Source organism: Drosophila obscura, unplaced genomic scaffold (assembly GCF_018151105.1).
Source record: "Drosophila obscura isolate BZ-5 IFL unplaced genomic scaffold, ASM1815110v1 contig_1, whole genome shotgun sequence".
Taxonomy (NCBI): domain Eukaryota; kingdom Metazoa; phylum Arthropoda; class Insecta; order Diptera; family Drosophilidae; genus Drosophila; species Drosophila obscura.
In genome coordinates this window covers 6,692,773-6,714,190 of record NW_024542679.1, presented here as the reverse complement: position 1 = coordinate 6,714,190, position 21,418 = coordinate 6,692,773, and the positions used below count along the sequence as shown (strand labels likewise).

Here is a 21,418-nt window from a genome sequence, read left to right as displayed (position 1 = left end):
TTTCAGTGTTGCATCAACAAACATTGTAATCGAGTGAATTTTTTGCGTCAGAGATGAATGTTCCTAAATGGTATTCGATGTATGTATGTATGTATGTATCTCTGGGGGCTTCAGTCATTCGTTGATGAGATTTTTGTTAATCGAAAGCAGGGGGAAAAGGGGAAATAAAAAGGGGATTATGTAAATCATGTCAACATGTGTGGGGTTAGAGGGATTTTATGTGGATTTGGGTGGGGGTTTTTTTTTTAATGCTGGTCAAGGCAATAAAGTTTCTAGTAAAACGATTTTCTGACAAGAAAATTCGTAGTGGAATGAATGGAATGGATGGTAGTATTTCTCATACTTTGTATGCTTCAATGGGATCTTTCCACACATCACCAATTATCTTAAAACATCTCAATTATCGTGCAACATATTGTAGAATTTGTGAGGCAGCTACAGTGAAAGCTACTTTGGCGGAACGACGACTACTACTCCCTCAACCGTTCCATCACTCATTGGGAATCTCAATTGGAAATCGTGCGTGTGTGTGTGTGCTTTCACTATTTCTCTATGGATTGATAAATGAGAGAGAAAGACTACCCATGGGTAGAGATTCCTCTGCAAAGCTTGAATTATTATAGAATTTTTCGAATTTTTAGATGTAGACTAAACTACAGAAGAAATGCTTTTTTTCCCTTGAAATATTCACCACATCATGGGTATAGATTCCTCTGTAAAGCTTGAATTGTTATAGAATTTTTAGATGTAGACTAAAATACAGAAGAAATGCTTTTTTTCCACTTGAAAAATTCACCACACCATGGGTAGAGATTCCTCTGCAAAGCTTGAATTATTATAGAATTTTTCGAATTTTTAGATGTAGACTAAACTACAGAAGAAATGCTTTTTTTCCCTTGAAATATTCACCACATCATGGGTATAGATTCCTCTGTAAAGCTTGAATTGTTATAGAATTTTTAGATGTAGACTAAAATACAGAAGAAATGCTTTTTTTCCACTTGAAATATTCACCACAAACTGTGCTCATAAAATACTATCTGCTGGAGCAGGATCCAAACTTTTGAAAGATTTGCTCCAATTTTCTACACCACTTAACATGCAAAATCTTACGAGTAATATCGCAACTTTAGTTTGGGGAGTTGGACAAAGAAAACCAAACCCAAAAGTTTGATATTATTCTCTGTATAATAAACCCCACCCCCCCGACCCAAAATGAAACGAAACTTTTGACATATTTGCATAGTTTTAAACACACACACATACACACAGGCAGAGTTTTCAGGGGGGTAGTAGGGGTAGTTACTTTAATCGTATGCAACAGCAACATAAATTTTCAACGAGCAATCGCATCCGGTAGCAGCACCAGCCGCAGCCCCAACCCCAATCCTGTCCCTGCCACATGCCTCCCCACTGGCACCACTGGCAGAACCACCGCCCACATGGAATTTATAACAATAACAGAAACTGAGCTCATCGAAATATATATTCTTTTCTCATATGTTTCTTTGTATTTCTTTTGTGCTCTTTTTTTTTCTTTCGTTAACTTTTTGTTGTTGTTGTACATACATCTGTTTGCTTTTGTTTGTGTGGAATATTGTGTATTTATTTTCCATCGCTTTTGTTGTTTCTGTTTTCAGTTTTAATTTTTTTCAATTTTTGGTTTTTTTTTTTTGGCTTTGCTCCACTGCTAATTTGTTTACCTGAGAGCTGGAGAGAAAGAGAGTGAGTGCATGCTCCCCATTTATATAGATCTGTGTGTGGTTCTCTATGGCTCTGTTTTTTGTTGTTGCTTATTTTGGGACCCGAATAAAACATCCAACAGGTAAAAATAATGTTTATTTTTTTTTTTGTGCGCCTGCCGACAAATCAATGAAAAATTTTGCCTGAATTGAGCGGAAATTTAGAATTTGGAATCTAAATTTACATTTTTTTGGGGTCGCTGAATTTAAATTTTAATGGGAAATGGCCGACAAAAACGTGTTGAAAGAATGGAAACAAAATGTTTCTGCATAATTTGTAGACGCGTTAGAAAACAACAACAACAAAAGCAATAGAGAGCATTTAAAATATATGTTACGAATTTAGGATACCCTATCAGTGGATATATTTAAAGGGTTTTTATGATGTGCAGTATAATTGTCTTCTAAAAAGGTCTAGAAATATGATTAGTTTGGGAGAGAATTTTATTTGTATTCCGTTAATGGGTTTTATAAGTTTTAAGTGAATTTTTAAGAATTGTGGATGCCCCACAAGATTTACAAATCCATGAAAAAAAACTTTTCAACCCACCGAAATCGTTCTGATTTTTTTCTGAGTAGTTCCCATCATACCCCGTCTCCATGCCAAGTACCTATTACTACAAAAAGTAGCAGAAATAAATTGTAAATCAAATCGAAATGTTTAACACATGGAGCGCACTCTCGGGGCACCACTCGCGAGCATGGGGCAGACGAGGCAAGAATTATGTACATATGTATGTATAGTAAATTCTGTGTGGCGAAAAAAGTGGCACAAAGTGTGCAGAGCACACAGAAATTTCAATGGCTAACGCTGCTTGAATGAACAGAAAAGAAAAGAAAAGAAAAGAAAGACAAGAAGGGCGGAGAGAGCTGTAGAGTTGGAGATCTCCAAATAAAAGCCCATGCTGCCAATAATTATTGAATGGTGGAGTGGAGTGTGTTGGTTGTTGTGGGCATGCAACTTGTAGCGCTTCTCCCTCGCCATCAGAAATGTGAATGTGTTTCTCAATTTCAAGTTCGAGACCCAAAAAAAAAAACAAAATAAAACAAAACAGAAAAGTTCCATCTCTGTGTGTTGCGGTTTTGTTTTTTTTTTTTGCTCGTTGGATCCCTCCAGACAGGTAGCAGCTGCGCCTAATTGTTGAAAGTGACTCTCTTGTCTTGTGTGCAGATACATTTCTTTTTTATTTATTGTCACGTTTACTATGTTTTAGTCTCTCTTTTGCACCGTTCTGGTTGTGGTTCTCTGTTCTGTGTGATGTCAGACAACCTTGAACCTTTTTTAAATGTTGTTTTTTTTTCAAATATTTATAACTGGCATCGCATCCACAATCCACAACTTTTGCTTTCGTTGTTCTCGTCGTAGTCGTCGTCGTTTTGGGGCCGCTAATTGGCACGGAAATTGTGCTGCTTGGGGGACTGGGAAGCCGGTTTAAACAATCATCGAACTGTAAACCAGTTTTGGGCATTAGACACCCATGAATTTTTCAGTGTTAAAGTCAAATGTTTGTCTTGGTTCAGCAGGCTGAGGCGGGAGGGGTGGCTAGAACCACAGTGGTATGTGGAGCACATTCCATGGACTAATGGCAATAATCGCGCACGCGTAATTATATATAATTTTCAATTGAATGATTAAATGACTGAAATATTTTGATTTGACATCTATTCGATTTTAGTTATCATTGAGAAATTATGTTTATGTTTGGTTGATAAGATAATTGATTGACTGATTGATTGATTGTTGCGCTTGCTGATAGGCATGGACAGCTAATGGATGTTTTTAGGTTAAATTTTCTGTTTTGGTTTTTCATCGATTTGATATGTGGATATGTTGTGCAACACTTTTGTGGAGAGATGTTTAAGCATAAAATAATGTATTTTGTTTTTTTTATTTAGAGTATCTATTTTTGAGGTGGGAATATATTTCTGCTGAAGTTTGTAATTTGTTTCCGTACACATTGAATATGTTATGGAAATTTTCTATATATATACTAATAATATTATTCGAAACAGAAAACATATTCATACATACATACATCAAATATATATAATAAATATAATTATATACTCCGAATTATATAAATATATATAAATATAATAAATATATCAACTCCCTCAATTCCCTAAGTTTCTTCGCCTTCGGAGCCTTCGGAGCCCTCTGAGCCTTTGATTATCTTCAAAACCATACAATCTGAATACCAAAACGTATATCTGCCAGTCAATAGTTCATCTAGACTGGAAATTTATGCTCCAACTATGAATTTGCACAAGGGAAATGGAAGCGAACCCCTCAAGTCGAAATCTATGTAGATGTCCTCCCAGATCGCTTTTCGCATTTTCGCTGCATTTCTCAAAACACTTCAAGAGCTTTCTCTCTCTCACTATCTGTGTATCTGTATCTGTTCCCTGGCTGCAAACACCTCTCCCATATCTAGATATATGTATCTCCATATTCCCCATTTCTTGGTCTCCTTTTTGCGGCTGTATGTCTGTGTGTGTATTTGTTTCTGTAAGTACAACTCACTTGTAGGAGCGCTATCACCAGCTGGATGGGTCCACAGCGGACGACAACGGTGCCGATGGTTGTGGCACGCAGCGAGGGGGCAGCGGCAGCGGTGGCGGCAGCGGTGGCGGTGGTGGTGCCTGTGGACAGGGCCTGGCTTGGAGTTGGCGATGATGATGACATTGTTGCTGAATAATTGAAGGCGTCTAGCTGGGACGATGGGGACGGATGGGACTGCTGTGACTGCTGTGATAGCTGTGACTGGAGCTGCGGCGGCGGCTGTGGATGTGACTGCGACTGCGACTGGATCTGGCGACTCGAGGAGGCAGCCGAATAGAGCGAAGACATCGATGAGTCTAGGGTTTGGCGACGTTCCATGGCGGCTAACTGTTTTTCAGTGATGGAAGCGAGCGAGAGCGGGTGGTGGTGTTCGTGGTGCTGTCTGTTGTTGGGCTCTTCGTCTGGGCTGGGATTTGAGGTATGGGGACGGACGCGGACGCGGACGGACTCCTCTTGTTGTCGGCTTAGCGGCTACGTGTAGTATTTTGTTGTTGTTGTTTTTGTTTTTTTTTGTGTGTGGGCGTTTATAATCTTTCTCGTTTAGGTTGCTTCTTTCTTTCTCTCTCACTGCCTCTCTAGTTTATTTTTTTTTTTTATTGTTTTAGCTTGTTGTACATTTTGAACTCTACACGGAACACGAAAGACACGACAGAGATAGATAGAGAGACGCGTTTTGCTTGGGTATTTTGTTGTTGGGTGTTTTGTTTTTTATTTGGTGGGTTAGTTATTGGGGTTTCGTTCGCGGATTTTGTCGTTCGAGTTATAGCTACGATAGTTCCTTTTATTATTCGATTTGTGCTGCTCTTTCGTTGCGAGCGCTATCAACGCCGCCGATCGTCTGACTACCGGGCAACTACGGCTACGGCTCTACGGGGCTCTACCAGATCGGTACTCGCATAAAATTTGAGCAAAAAATAAGCATACGAAATGCGAATCGAATGCGCGACTATGACTTCATGCCTTGCTCTGCTCTGCTCTGCTCTCTCTCTCTGTCTCTTTGAAGATCTCTCGATCTCTTGTCTGTTTATTATTGTACGGGCAGCACAACAATTGCTATATATACCTACGATCTGCTTTATAGCGAGAGATATTCGCATATTGAGCCTGAGAATAATTGCCTTTGATGCGTACTACTAGTCGGTAGTCTCCTCTCTCTCTCCCTCTCTCCCATTGATGACAATGCTCGATTTGTGCTTATTTTTAAACACATAAAACTATTGAGTAATTTTTTGTGGCGAAGCCCAAAACTGTTGTTCTAGCCTAGATACGATTGATACGATTCCTCGAGCAGATATTCGCACACGGATGTGCGTCAACAAAAAGATACATTCTGCATTGATGTGGATTGGATGTGCCAATTGCCAATTGCAAATTGCAAATTGCATTGCCAGCAAACCCATCACAACAGCTCTCATAGTCGTCACGATTTTGTTCCTTTCCATCTTTTAGATAGATATGGCCATAGATTTTCGACTATATTACGTATACGCCATGGAGCAGGCCCTGTGGCTTTGGCTGTGCCTGCAGCCAGCTGCTGTTGCCGCCGCCGCCGCCTCGATTAGGTAATTTTTGGTTTTCTCTCAATGTTTAATAGCCGCCTGTCTCGGGCCTGGCCGCTGGGCGTAATGTAAACTATTTTAATTGTACTTTTCCCCAAAAAAATCTATAAATAAAAAAAAAACACACAAGATCCAAGAGTGTATGCTTTTGGGAGATTTAATTTACACTAACAGTTTGTTGCCCGCCCGCGTGTGTTTTTGTCCAAAAGAAACATTTTATGGAGCTTTTCAGTTTCGGATGGAATCCTCTAGCATTTTGTGGGGGGCGGGGGAAATGATCTTTCAGATCTTTCACTGCCTTGCCCTGCCCATGACTCAGTGTTTTGCATGAATTGCGCCGAAAACATTTGAAGGGGGGAACCTGAGAACAAAATCTTTGCATCTACGAAAACGGCTAATGACTCAAAATCGCGTACAATAGTGTTCTGCAGCATTTAGGCCAAGCATACATTTTTGTTTGGCTTTTCAACAATTTTGCAAATGTATTTTCTTTAATAATGTTTCAAAATATATTTCGATTTTTTTTCGCTTTTTTCCCGCATTTCTATGTCAGCTCTTTTCTATTTTGCGTATATTATTTGTTTGGGCATAGAGATTTTACGCTTTGAGGGTCGGTTCCACCAACTAGATTTTGTGACAGCAACAAAAATTAATTTAGAACGAAATTTGTGGCTTTCGAACGACAAAACCCAACAACAACAACAACAAACTAGCGCCAAGAATTTTGAATGGCAATTCCTGAGTGAATTATGGCTTATTAAAGGTTTTTATTTTATTATTCTTTTTTTTTTTTTGTTTCACGCGCAGCTCAAAGCAAATGTTTTTGTTGTTTTTTAGCTTTTTGTTGGATATTTTCTTTAATTTAATTTACATAGATATGTTTTTGTATATTCGCAAAGTGAGGAAGATGTGATCACATCGGAGTGATGAGTAAAAAACGCGCGCGTGCCGCCTGCCGAACAACCGTACGACGCGAACTTCGGACCAAGACTACTGACCCGTCCGATCGCGAAGACAACACAAACACAGTCTTCAGTCTGCCAGCAGGAGAGAGCGCCACAGCAGCAGCAACAGATGGCAAGTATAACCGATTCGCTCATTTGCCATGCCATTTGCGGCGCTCTCTCGCTCTCTCTCTCTATGTTGCTTACTCTCTTGGCGCTCGCTAAGCTCAGTTTATGGGAAAAAAAAGCCGGCTCGGGCCTTGGGTGCTGAGTGGTGTGAGAATGCGAGAGAGTGAGAGAGATGGGGAGGCAGTGCATGGAGAGAGAGAGAGGGAGGCCGTAAGAGATCGGGGGGCAGGCGACATAAATAAACAAGTGCTCTTGGCATTCGGTGCGTCGTTAATTCATGATTTCAATTTTTAATGCCCTGCGCCCGGCTTTTCAGCAATTACAATACCAGCACAAAAGGTGGAGAGGGAGAACGATGTATCCACAGAGAGAGTGAGAGAGCGAGCGAGAGTCTTACTTTTGGTACCCTGTAGGGCTGTCGCTGCTGATTTGCTTTTAGGAGTTTTATCCAAAGGGTAGAAGCGATGCTGATGGAAGAGTCAGAGAAGGAGAGTTGCAGCGAGAGGAGGATCTTTGCTAATATACCCTTACAGGTAGAGGGTAAACAGCAACTGCAATGTGCTCAAGTGCCGCTTTGGGTACTTTAATAATATAGCAAAACAGAAAAGAAGAGAGAAGATGCGTTGGGGCAGGGAAGAGAGAAAAAGCAACGCAACAACCTGACTGCAACGCGTCATAATTTACGCTAGAAGGGGGGCTAGAAGGCAGGCCCTGCCCGCATTCTGAGAAATTCAGAGCCCTTCTATACCCTATAACCCACCCCACCCGCCTCTTGACTGGTTACTCCTTCCCTATGATTTGCCCCACTCTCCCCCCCCCCCCCACTTTATTGAAGTATTTTCCGCTGCTTGAGAGCAGCTCAAAATGCGTGTGGTGTGTGGCAAGGGGGCTCCCCTTGGAGGCCGAACTTTAGTTTCAACTTTCAGCTGTGCAGCTCGTTCATGCCACACGTTGCATGCTGCACAGCTGCAGCAATCATTGATTCCTGCACCAGCTGCCCTATTATCTTTCCGTACGAATTTATGGAATCATTCTGGCTTTCCCTCACGAAATCCGATCAAATTGTGTGAAAATTATCTCCAAGATACGCGTGAGAGTATCTTTCACTTTTTGATTGCTGATTTCGCTTGTCGAGGATTTCTTGTAGATCTTTTTCTCAAGTCGATTTCATTCACAGTCCCCCCCCAAAACCACACACAACACAACATGCTTGATAATTTTATTTATTTCTTTTTAATTGAAATTAATGAGGCACTTGGGGCAGTCACAGTGCCAGAGCGCCAGTCCACATCATCCCCCACTACCATATTGCTTCAATTCGTAACCCCTTCTGACAGCAGTGCTACCCCACCCCACCCCTCTTGACAGCTCACATTTCACATAATTGAAATCACTTGAGCGACAGACCGCAGACCTCCGATAAGGCAGGCGGGACCACCCACTTCGACAAAAGTTTTCTAATGATGGGTGGGGGGGTTAAAAAGAGTACCCGAGAGCCAACGGGTTAATGAAGATCACTTTGCTTCTGGGAAACAGCCTATAAGTATGCAATCTTTTGATTCAACTAAAAAAAAAACATTTGAGATATTTTTTTCCTGCAAAAACTAAGTAAAATATACAGCAAAATAAACATTAAATTCCCGCATTACTTACGTGGCAAAACATGCTAAAAATTACTTTTAAAAATTAGCTGAAATTTGGGAGAAAAATATTATTGACAAACATTCCAAATGATTAGTTTTATTGTTGTTGTTGTTGTTGTGGGCTAAAACATTCATCAAATATTCATATTAATTGCACTAGTATATTTGTTGTGACTAAATGGGAAAGAGAATTATAAAATAAATATATTTTCTATATTAATAATTTATGTAATTAATGGCCAAATTTTTGACTTTCTGGAGTGTAAATTTCATCCATTTAAACTAATTTTTTTATTTTTTTTTTATGTAAATTCTTGTAAATTATTTTTGTTGAAGCATTTTGGAATTCTCTAAATTTTGCCAAAGCCTTAAACTAAAATTCAACTAAAATAATAAATAAATACAAGAAACAAAAGGAAAACTCATGCAAAGAAAAAATGGGAAAAACAAACGAAACGAAAGGGAAAACCGCATTTTAGCTCATGAGCAAAAATAAACTTAGAAAGAGAAAGAGAGAGCGAGAGCGAGAGAGAGTGGGGAAACAATCATCATAAATAAGAGACGCCAACTAATTTTTGTCGTAATTAATGGCAAGCATTTCATTTTTTTTTTTTTTTTGGGCAGCAAATGGCGCGTATTAATTGGTGGGACAGACTGGGGTAGGATCAGAGGAATCCCTTGATCGTTTGCTTCGTTATATTCTCGTAGTATTTACTGCGCCGCCAGGAAGCTGGTGGTTTCGGTTCGTTGGGATTAGTGGCATCTGGATCGAAAGCAGAAGCGGCTGCAGCAGCTGAAGCTGAAGCAGTGGAGGATGCAAACCTCGTGGCACTCACCTCCGGCGTGTGGGCAGTGGATGAGCGTGGAGCCAGCTCGGTGGTGATGCCTGTGGCCAGGCTAAAGCCCTCCATTTCGCTGTCCGATTCGATGGCTTGCGGCAGTGGCAGTGGCAGCAGAAACTCCTGCTGCTGTTGCTGTTGCTGTTGCTGCTGCTGCTGGTCCTCATCCGGCGTGGGTGTGACACTCTGGCTATGCAACTCGGCCACACCCACCACACTATCCTGATCATCGCACTTGAGGGTTTGCTGCTGCTGCTGCTGCTGATGGGCGGAGAAGTAACTCAATTCGGAGCTGTCAAAGGACATGTTCACTGGCGATGGCGGCAGTTCGGGTATCTCAAAGGTGCTCAGCGTGGAATCGTCAGCCTCATCGAAGGAGTTCTTGGCGGAGCCTATGTAGGAGGCCGTTTGGAACGAGGACGAATGCGAATTGGGTGTAAAGTTGCCCTCGGAGGCGGTGGCAAAGGATTCATCCTCCGTGGAACGCGATTGCCAGTCCTAAAACGTGCAAAAAATTACTCACATTAGAATTGTTTCGCTTATGTGGGAAAATCCTTCCCTTTCCTTCCTTACCTCAATGCTGGCCAATTTCTTGTGGCCATGTCCTCCGCCACTGCCGCCGTTCGTGATGGACATGCCAGCGGGGCCAGCGCCAACTTCCTGCTGCTGCTGCTGAACATCCCGTATGACGGCATCCAGGGACTCGGCCACCTCGGCAATGGCCCCCAGCTTGTGGGAGATGGCAGCGCAGGCCAGCTCATTGCTCCCTGTGGGCACGATCCTCAAAGTGGCTGCCGGCGACAATTCCCCGGGCACTTCGCTGCCACTGGCACTGCTGGTCCGTCCGCTGTCGTGCATAAGGGGACTGGGGCTGCTGTCCAGCGGCAGTTCATCGGCCACCACACTGAAATCACCAGAGAGACGTGGATTAGCATCAGGGGGGCCGGTTGCACCCGAATCCAATGAGGCGGTGCGTGAGTGCGAGGGCGTCGGCTCCTCCGTTTCGTTGTCGTTGTCATTGTCGTCGGTGTAGTCGCTCTGGGGATACGTCTCACTGTCGTTCCGAATGAGGGCTTTGATCTTGTCCAGACTCTTGAGGGTTTGCTCCCCTTGATAATTCTCTTCGTCCACCTGTTCCGCCTCCTCTTCGGACTCCTCAAAGATAATATCACGTTCGATGGAGGCTTTGGCTATCTTTGTCTTGACACTCGACGTGCTGGCCGTCTCATCGTCATCGTCATCTTCATCCTCATCCTCTGCGGCATCTTCGCTGCTCATCTCCGAGAGCTTGCTGGCCTCATTGATGGCCTCCAGAAGTTTGCTCAACTCCTGGCTGGAACCACTGATTGCAGCATCCCCATACCCATTGGCCAGATCCTCCTCTTCGCTGGCCAACGGAGCAGCGGCGGCATTTGTTTTCGATTCGGTTTCGGTTTCAGTTGCCGTTTGGGTCTCATTTTCTGCCAGCTCTGCCACATCGGGCGCTTCATCGACCACAATGCTGGGCACTTCCGGTCGAGTGTAGGCTACCGCCTGCTGCTGCTGCTGCTGCTCCTCCTCCGCTTCCTCGCCATCGCCCTTTGATTTGGCAAACAAATTACGAAATCGGGCAAACATATTCAGCGTTTGGGTTCGTGTTGTCTGTGGATGCTGTGGCGCCTCTGGCTGGGCGGGACAATTAGTTTGACGTAATGCACGGGAACACGCGTTTGGCTCGAGGCCAGGGTAGCAGCACAGGGGAGATGTCTCTGTTTGTCTCTCTCTCTTTTACTGATAATTGTAGTCTCTAATTATTCACTTGGCCAGGATTAGCATGGGAGCCTCATCACACAGAGAGAGAGAGATAGAGAGAGCGAGAGGGAGGGAGAGTGAGCTACCCATAAAGACACTTCTATAATTATCACTTTCCTCACTTTTGACCCACTTCGTTGCGTGTCTGTCGGCTTCTCCAGCCGGCAAAAAGATTGGATTGGAATTCTCTAAATATTCTTCCCCGTTTATATGCGTATATATATGTATATATATCTGTATACTATGTAGTATTCTGTGTGGCTGAGTGTTTCATTAATTTGACAACCTGTGACAGTTGCTCGCGCGCCTTCAACAACTTTTTTCCCGCTCCGCACAGATCTCGCAATAACGAACGATGAACCGCACTGGACCACGCACTTAAATAGACTGGCGGCTGGCAGGCAGCTCTTTCGGGGTTCCTACTTTCTACTGATAGATCTTTTAGTCTCCATATATATGTATTTAAGTGGTTGTTGTAGTTTTTGAGTGCGTCGTCGCTCTGACATTTGTTTTATTCTGTCAAAAATTTATTTTTAATTATTCTGTAGGATTTCCGCTGGTTATTTAGGAATTATTGTGGGGTTTGGTATTGCTATAGATGCATTTTGGGTACATAAAACTTATTCTGTTTTTGTTTTGTTTTTAGGAGTTCTGAATTACTTTCGAAATAAATTTTTTGGGTATATCCTCCATTATTCTCAGCATTCTTTCAGTTAGTTCCCTTTTGTCTACCAATTCTTGGAAATATCTTCTCTAAATTTTGGTTAGAGCATTCACATTTCGTTCTCTTTTGTGTTTTTAATTACATTCCAATTTGTCATTTCTTTTTCTTTTAGTTTTATGTCGCACAACTTATTAGTTTTTAGTTGTTTTTGCTGTCTTTGGGTGGTTTTTGCTTTGCTGCTGTGGCTAGCGGCGCGAACTCGTGGGATTTGAGTGGAAAACTTTACCCCTTCCATAGTTTATATGCAGAACGCTTTTTCCTGCCGCGCGTTTTATGCGTGGAGCATAATGAATGAGCCGCTGGCATGCTTGAAGTCCAATGTCCAGGCACTCACGCAACTGCTGCCAAGTGGAATAAAGAAGAAAGGGGGAAGGTGGTGGGTGTGGAACCCTGGGAACACTCACCTTTTGCCCGTGAGGGCATCCAAGACAAACGGCTCCTTCAGTCGCTTCTTCAGCAGCCTACCCAGCCGCACCATGCGCCCTACTTCCACCAGCAGCTGCTCCCTGGCCAGCAGGTGACGCTGTAGCCGCGCCGGCAGCTCCCCCAACGAGGCGCCGACCGGCGACAGTTCCGCCTCCGTCTCGGCCTCGGCATCGCTGCTGATCCCGCTGCTGCTGCGGTTGTGCTGCTGCCGCTGCTGCTGCTGCAGCTGCGCTGCAAGTTCCTTCGTCAGCAGCGGTCGGAGTTCCCGCAGCTGGCGGTAGTAGGCCTCGACGCTGCGATGGAATACGGCCGAGACGCGCAGGCGGGTCATCTGCTCCTGGGCAATCGACTGCAGGCTGTGCCAGGTGTGCTGCAGCTGGTGGGCGATGTGCTTGGTCTCGGGCTCGGGCTCGGGCTCAGGCTCAGCCTCGTTTGTGGTTGTAGTGGCACTGCGTTCCAGTTTGCAGCACAGACGCAACGTCTGGGAGGCCTCCACCAATTGGCAGCCATAGTTGTAGATGCTCTGAATGCGGTTGGTGGAGGGGAGGGAGGGAGGTGTGTGGAGATTGAAAAATTAAGGTTACTACATAAAATTACTACAAACAAAATATTTAAAAAATTAAGAAAATAATAAAAAAAAAAAAATAATTTAAAAATTTGTAAAGAAAAGTTTAAAAATACCAAATAAAATAAAAATAAAAAATTCAACCCAAATATATAATTACCCAAAGGTTTCAGAAAAAATATTATATATTATAATACATAATATAATAATATATATAATATAATACAATCTCTCTCTCTCTCTCTCTCTGCCGCTCTCATTTCTCTTGCAAGCTTTTCCCCCCAAAAATAATACACACTCAAAAAAAAAAAAAAAACAAAAAACAAAAAGAAAGAGAGGAAAAAAAAACTACTCACTCGACCGGTTTCCTCGAACCCCTGCAGCTCGTCCTTCTGCAGCTGGATCTCGTGTATGTTGCAGCCGACATGGGAGTGACACCGCAACAAGACCGCATAGAGCTCGCCCAGCCAGTCTCGAGCCCGTCGCGCGTCCTCCTCGTACGCATGGATGTGGGTCACCTGCTCCAAGGTGAGCCGCTGCAGCGCCAGTTGCTGTCCGCACACCTGACGTCTGCTGCGGCTGGCGTCGAGTTGGCGTCGCAGTCGGGCAATATCGAGGCTGTAGTCCAGCTGGAGGTCACGGCCCAGGGCGTCTTTCACTGGCATGGCCAGCATGTCGCTGAGCTTCTCGCCCTCGCGCACAAGTTCGCGTTCGATGTTGCCTGTGTGCATGTGTGTGTGTGTGTGTGTGTGGGGGGAGGTTCGATCGTTGTTTGATATGGGAAATGTTCGATGTTGGATGGCACTCACCCAACATGTTTTGGTTCGTTTTCAGCTGCAGGAGCAGCTGATCCGCTTCGTGCCACTCTAGGCAGCGGCTGTCCACCTCCACCACATGGTTGCCGGTGGTCAGCAGCTCCTCGAAGTGTTCCAGCAGGCGGTGGTACCTCAGCGCTGTCATCAGGATGTTCCTTCTGCGCTCCAGTCGCTTGGCAAAGGAGCGGCACACAAACTGCATGAAGTCGCGTTGCGAGAGCAGGTCCTGCACCTGATCGCTCGGCCGATCCCTGGAGAACCGCTCGATCTTGTACAGCAGCTCTGCATAGCAGCCGTAGGTGTCGCGGCACTCGAGCTCCAGCTGATCGTGGGCGGCGCGAAGGTTCTCGCACACCCGCACATCCCCACCCACACTCCGTTGGCGACCGAGCAGCTGCTCCGCCTGCTGCAGGATCCAATTCGTGACGAAGGCCACACCCTCCTCGAGCGTACCCCGTTCACGTGCCTCACGCAGTGAGCGCAGCAGCTCCAGCCAGGCGGTGCGTATCGCCGTCTGCTTCTTCTCGATTTCGTTGAGTCGCAGCTCGATGCGGGTCCGCTCGCAGCACAGATCCGGTGGCAGCGGGGGACCTCTCTGCGCAGGCGGAGGCGCTGTAGTGGCTGTGGCTGGGGTCTCGAGTGCAACAGGTGCGGCCGCTTGTGGCACTGTGGACTGCGGCTCGTAGACCTCGTTGAAGCGCGCCAAGATCGCGTTACCTAAACAATGGGGCGAAAGAGACAGAGAAAGAAATGTACCGTGTGGCACTCTGGGGCTCCCATTGAGGGGCATCTCTATTCTCGCTGTTCACACACACAAAAGTGAAACCTCTTCTCATTTCATGCTGCGGATTGGATTGGATGGGATGGGATTGTGGCATGTGCCAGCATTTCGTTGCGCATCAACGACTTTTGTGGCTTTAAGTGAAAGGTCACGTTTATTCGTTGTCTGTGTCTGTGTCTGTCTCTGTGTCTGGGCAGTGCGTGGGACACTCACACGAATTCCCCCCTATTCCCGCTGACAGAACTCGGCAAAAGTTGTTGAAATTAAAGTCGAAACGCTGTCTGGAGCACAGTTAAGAAAGATCGTAAACCGCAGGCAAAAAAAAAAACGATTTAAAAATAACTCAAAGAAGCCAACAAAAAGCATGAAATTCCCTTCTCTGGAATTGTGGCATAAAGTATCAATGTAGCATTTATTTTAAGTGGCAACAACTACCTAAAGTGAATTTTGGAATTATTTTCATTTTATTTTTATTTTTTATCTACATTTAGGATTTTTTATAAGTGTGCCTAAATATTCAGAAATCCCAATAGTAGGTCTAAATTATCTAAAACAAATAACACCAGGAATGCAACTGACTTTTCTGCTAAAAGATGACACACATACATATGTATGTATGTATTTATATTTATTTACCCATTGTTCTGACAAATATACATATCAATTTATTATGAGATAATTTCCAGAGCTTCTTGGAATCATTTAGCTAAATCTTCTTATGTTTCCACAAAGTAAATTTAATTTCAGGGAGTGTCATTTCTCGAAAGAATTATTCCTTAAATATTCTCGCAAAAATTTATGAAATTTAAGCCTTTGCCGCCCCATAATACCCTTGCCAGATTTGTATATTATTGATCATTTTTCTTGATCTCCATTAAGGCCTTCTGTAGGCCTCAATATAAGCTCTCCATTGGCATTATTTCAATGTTATTCAGTGCCGTTAAAGCCAACCCAAAAGCAAAACAAAAAACAAAAATTAATAAAAAAACCAAAAAAACAAACGCGAAAAACGAGTTTGCCAAACGTGGAGCACATTTCTAATTGAAAAAAAGACTCAAAATTCAATGATTTACTTGTCACCTATGTGTCTCAGCCTCTCTCTCTATCTCTCGCTGCCTCTCCGCTCCTTCCCCCCAGCTCTGCCTCTCCATCAGCCAACACGTTTCGAGGGCACTTTGAATTATGTTAATTGCTCGACGCAAAAACACTCACAAAAAAAAAAAAAAACAAATGACTTGAGCCACAAACTCGATTCGTAACAGCACGATTCGAAATTCGAAATTCGATTCGGAATTGAACTGTTGTGAGTCGACTCACCCATGTCAATGGCTGCCTCGATGCTGCTTTGGACGCGGGCATGCAATTGGGCGCACTTCTTGAGCTCCACATCCGCTTCCGTTGGTCGCATCGCCTTGTTGCCCCGCAGCAAAGTCAGCAGCTGTTCCATGGCACCCAAAGTCTGCACATGCGATTTGGTGAATTCATCAATGGACTGAGCCAATCAATGGCGAAATGGAAAAAGGAGGAATGTTTATAGACTCGAACTAATTGGTATTCAATGCTTGGCACTTACCTTGCGCTGTTGCAGCCACAGATCGTAGTTGAATTGCAGTGTGCCGCCCAGTTCCTCGGGCAGATTGTGCGGATCAATGAATTTTGCCAGACGCGATTTGGACAGCACCAAAGGCTATCGATAGACGATAAAATTAAGTATATTATCCTATGGCGATTTTTTGGGGGCTATCATATAGTTTTACCTCTCCTTTTGTCTGCGATTTGGCGCATGGCTCCACATGCTTCTCCCAGAAGCCCTCCGCCCTGACTAGATACAGATCCACACTGATGTCGCCCCCAAAGAGGTTGTAGATCTGACGCACCTGCTGGCGGCTGATCCGACTGCTGCTCTCCTGGGCATTCACGATCACGCTGACTCCATTCTGCAACACCGAAGCGCTGAAAGCAAAAAAGATTTGATGCCAGATTGAGGTTACAATGGAGAAGATCCGCACTTAAATGCTTCATTAGCCAGCCAGTTAAGTTTCCTGTTAATTAGAGAATATTTTTTTTTGTATTTTTTGGATCTCTGGTGACCCAATGCTTGGTTGGTTGATTGATCACGATCAATATATCCATAATTCATAAGGTTTTTCCATCTCTCTCTCTCTTCGTTTGATTGCTGCCTCGTAAAATTTAACAATTTGCTTGTTTTGGGGGGGAAAACAAAGGAGAGGCGCTGCTCTAAACGGCCTTTAAATGAGGCAGCAGGGGGAGCATATTCGTTGGTGGCAGGGGGGAGGAGATACTTCCATTTGTGTTTTTGATTGATTGCCGCTAACTACATTTTGCTTTCGCTCTTTTCAGACTACACGAAAAACAAAAGGAAATACCAAAATATGTAACAGCAAAATGTAAGTAGAGAATTATTATAATCAAAAAATATTTATTTAAAATGGAATAATAATTCTTGGAATATATACAATGGATCAATGGATTTAATACTTTAATATATTCTCTTTCAAATGAACTCTGGAGCATTCAAAACTATCAAAAGCATTTTTACCTTGAAGACAGTTCCCCCCGCTTAATGCCATCCATCGGAGCAGCTTTTAAACATTTACTTAGCCAAAGAACTTGTGACACTTTGCATATAAATAACCAGATATTGTCAAGCCTATAAGACCCATTCCTAATCAAAAGCAATGACAGAAAGAGAGAGAGAGGGAGAGGGAGAGGGGAAAAAAGAAACCTATATCATCTGCGGGTTATTTGCATATTTCGGCCATATGCTAATTAGTTGACGGCACACATCTTCTGTTCTTTCTGTTCTGTGGGGAGTGTGTAATTCTGTAATTCCCGAATATTCTCTCACCTGAGCGAACGCTTGAGATAGTCGAGCGTCAGCTGGAGATAGCGGCGATTCCACAGTTGTAGATCGTTGAAGGCATTCACAACGAATATGATGCGCTTCTGGCGATCAAAGCCGCCGGATAGATAGGCACTGCGCGTCTGCAGGGCATTCAACACGTCCTCCTCCATGTCTTCAAGGGATTACAATCGTCGGAGGGTTGGGACGATGATGATGCGGATGATGTTGGGATCGTCGCGATGATGCGGCTTCTCTTTAATTGTTAATTGAAGCTTTTGTGTCTCCAGCAGCAGGCAGCAGTCATTTCTACGATACGTAAATAAAGTGGGGAAAATGCTGTTTAAGATTTTCTTTTTGTTTGCTGGAAAATTAATACAAGTCACAGTTATGTGAGGCTGTTTCTGTTGATGTTGCTGGTGCCACTGATGCCTCTGATGCCTCTGCTGCTGCTGCTGCTGCTGCTGCTGCACAATGCTGCACATTTCCAAATGCCGCGCGACTTTGTTGGGGAACACGTTTGACAAGTTGCAGCTGCCTGAAGTTTGCCTTTAGCCAGAGCCAAAGCTAGAGCCAAAACCAAAGCCAGAGCCAGTCTCTCCACATGATTTTCACTATTTTCATGTTAGTTTAGGAGTTTTTTGTTGTTGTTGTAGTTTGTTGTTGATATACCCTAACAGAGAGGTACTTTTGTTGTGAAGAGGTGCATGGGGCTGCAGAGAAGCAGGGACAGGAATAATCTTCTGGCTAAATATTAACTCATATTTTAGAATAAAATTCCCACTTTTGGACGGGATGGCATCTGGATCTCATTCATGAAGGGAACGTAAACAAACGTTAACTTGAGAATTATTCATTGAAATCGAGAATTTAATATTGTTCCTATTGATCCAAACTGAAATCCAACTCAAATATGTTCAGGTTTTCTGTGGCACAAAATAAATTTGATGCAAATTTGATTTAGAATGGAAATATTATTGCCACCAGCCGTTAAACGAGTCAGTCACTTCATTCCCTTGACTTGATTTAATTTGATATTTTTCAATTCTGCTAGTCTTTTCCTTATATTATTTAGCGAGGGTATCCCAAAGCTTCGTTTCCCCAATTGCTAATTTTTGTTCTTGCTCTCTCTATCTCCTTCTGCCGCTCCGAGACTAATGGAAAAATTCCATTTTAGCGCATGAGTATTTTGACACAAATTGAAGTTAAGTTTTTTTCTTTTTTTTCTTTTTTTCTATGCCAGAGAGCAGCAGAGTGGCTGCAGCAGCGGCAGTTTGAACTTAATTTCCCGGCTGATAAGGGGCGCGGCATATACTCAAACGCAACGCACACACACACATGGCACACATACATAGTAGAATGAGAGAGTGAGTGAGAGAGAGAGAGAGAGCGCTGAAGAGTATGAGAGTGCAGTAATTCTTTCACTTGAATGTACGTGTAGTGCAACAACAAAAATCCTGTTTGCTTGAAAGTCCGTCTATCTTACAGTTATGCGTAAGTGGTCTGTCTGTCTCTCCTACTCCTGCTGCAGACCCAGACCCAGACCAAGACCCGACCCTCTCTCTTTACCTCTGCCGCTCTTCCTGGAGTCTCTCTTACAAACTTGCTCTGCTTTTTTTTTATGTTCTATGCCTGTTCGAGCAATTTGCACTGCTTTGCTTCGATGGAATGGAGTTGGTGGCTGGGGTTGGGATTGGGTTGGGTTTGATGGAGTGGCTACGTAGCAAGCAACCTGTTCCTTTGAGTAGCCTTTAGGAGAGGAAGCTGTAATAATTGTCATAGCTGTAGATAGGTAGCGGTTTTCCCCCCTTCATCCACCATCTTCATGCCACTTCCCCTACTGTGACTGCAGCTACTGCTTCCACTTGCCCTCCCCTACCCGCCTCTTTCGCATTGAATTTCAATTAATGGCAAAAAGGCCTGGAATAAAAAAAAAAAAAAACCTTGCAGCAGCAACTTTCTGGCTTGAGCATGAAAATATTTTCTGGTTTCAAATGTCAGTCTAAAAATTACTTTCAAATAAATATGGAATGGTAGAGTTATGTCTATATGAGGATTCAGCAGAAAAAGAATCACGAAAAGAATTAGCAGAAAAGGTAGCATGAAAGAATGGTCATGGAGAGTATTTTTGCTATGGGATACCCATTATTCACATTTATTTCTAGGAAGATTCGCTAATTGGAAGTTTCATTTAAGTTTAAGTTAAAGGGAAGATAAATACACTAAGCAAATGGCTGTACAGTGATAGATAAGTGAATAAATGCAAATCTATTAATTATGTGCGGTAAATCTTGACATCTAGAACAATATACCCCTCCTAGTACCCTCCAAATACCGAACATCGAAAAAAAGGGGTAGCTGAAAATTGCGACCCCCGCAGGGCAGGTAAAGCTCTCCGCTTTGCGCTAACAGGGCACACCTTTTCGGCTCCAACTGCCTATACCTCTACATCTGTGGCTGCTGCTGCTGCTGGTGGCACGTAAAAATGCTACTAAAATAGACAGCCCAGCCGCCGCCGCAGCAGCAACAACAATCAACCGTTTGAGTTTCGTTTCTGTTTTGTTTTCTTTCAATTTGGATAAACTTTCTTGAGAACTTTTTTGTTGTGCTGCCCTTTTTCTCTCTCCTCGCTGCGCAGACTGCGGGACTGCGACGTTGACTCTTCTCGGGGCAGGCAGCTTTTATTTTGTTTTATGATACGACGATAAGATCTATGCGGGGCAGGCGAAAATGAACAACGGCAACGGGCTGTTAAATTAATTGAAAAGTTCAACTGGCAGCAGCAACAACAACAGAAACAACAGCAGCATCAAAAAGTCATTAACATTTCCCCAAAAAATTTGTTTTAACAGCTGACAAATGTTTTTTTTTTTTTGTTGGTTTCCAAATGAGTTTTTTGCAGTTCATTCCCGCCGTATTCTTTGGTTTGGGGTATTTTGTAATTTGACTTGAATTATGTTGAAAAGTTTCACGTAAATGAGTTCTCAAGAACTCTTTTTGATTTTATCGATTCCGGATTCTTGATACGCGATTTGCCCAAACATTTTGTTGTTGTTGTCTTACTTTCGAATTCCCCAAACGGATTAATTTTTATTACGAGTATATCACCACCGTACCGCACCGCAACCGCAAAACCGCACGCAATCATCCGCCTCGACCGTCCGCACAATTCACGCGTCCAACTTGAAGTTTGGGGCTCGGGCTCGCATTTGTTGCTGATCTGCTGCTGCGTGAAAAGCTTAAATGGAACTTGGTTTGAGTTCGAGCCTCCAGCAGGTTCGAACTCGATCGCGGCTCGCTCTCGAACTGGGTTCGCCCTCGAACTGGGTTCGATCTCCATCTATGTTCGTTGTTCCCAAATGGATCCGCCGCCTGGTTGCAGTTCGAGTTGGTCGCGTGTCAGCTGTTTTTTGTTGTTTCTCTGCATATCAATTGAAGCCGTTTGTTTTTGTTGCTGCCTGCCCCCACCCCGCCTGCCCGCTGCTCAGGCTGATTACTTGCACGTTTTGCCCTTTTTTTATGGGCCGCATAAAACCTGTTCGCATGTGTTGGTTCGACTGCAGTTGGGGCTGTGGCTGGGAATGGAATTGGGACTGGAGTTTCTTTTCCGTCAAGTGCGCAAAATTAAAACAAAACATGCGTTTTGTTCGCTGATGGAGATATCGGGAGATTCTGTGGCGGCGGCTCTCCACCGATTTTCTTCCCTCTATCTGACGCTCAGTATCTGTTTTTCTCTTTCTTCTTCTCGTTTTTTTTTATGGATTTGTGCTGGATTTTGTGTTGACTGGGGCATTCCCCTGGGGTATTATTAAGGGGAGTTTCAGTCCTGGCATAGTATAAAATATTTCAATGAAAATTTATTCTTTCAATGGACTTTTTAGACTAAATTTGATCTCCTCAAAACTCAATCTTTCACTCAACTTGAACTGTTTCTAGGGTATCAACCATTCGATTATCTTAGCTCGCATATTTGCCCATCTCTTTGTTGTTTTATTCATGTATCGCACAACGTGGGAACTTTTAATTGTGTTGTG

The 21,418-nt window shown here is 43.5% G+C and overlaps 2 protein-coding genes across 4 annotated transcripts in view; both read right to left on the bottom strand.

Moving 5' to 3' along the window:
• The window catches only part of LOC111067458 (titin homolog), a 31,823-nt gene extending 26,671 nt beyond the window's left edge, over positions 1-5,152 (bottom strand). The window contains 1 exon segment of the mRNA XM_022356503.2: positions 4,267-5,152. Coding sequence (XP_022212195.2) covers positions 4,267-4,623 — 357 coding nt within the window. The 5' untranslated portion in view covers positions 4,624-5,152.
• A 3,787-nt stretch (positions 5,153-8,939) lies between these two features.
• LOC111067516 (SEC14 domain and spectrin repeat-containing protein 1) lies at positions 8,940-20,579 on the bottom strand. 3 transcript variants are annotated; one of them, XM_022356612.2, is made up of 10 exons: positions 20,448-20,579; positions 17,391-17,693; positions 16,279-16,474; positions 16,095-16,208; positions 15,839-16,013; positions 13,735-14,457; positions 13,282-13,646; positions 12,339-12,883; positions 9,993-10,323; positions 8,940-9,917 (listed from the first exon to the last, which is right to left on the bottom strand). In XM_022356612.2, exons 2-10 carry the CDS (start codon positions 17,555-17,557, stop codon positions 9,246-9,248), a joined length of 3,288 nt encoding a protein of 1,095 aa, XP_022212304.2. In that variant the 5' UTR covers positions 17,558-17,693; positions 20,448-20,579; the 3' UTR covers positions 8,940-9,245. The 3 variants fall into 3 exon arrangements, with proteins under 3 accessions (XP_022212304.2, XP_022212305.2, XP_022212306.2); XM_022356613.2 differs by having other exon boundaries at positions 20,482-20,577; XM_022356614.2 differs by having other exon boundaries at positions 20,501-20,561.
• Positions 20,580-21,418: the final 839 nt, after the last annotated feature.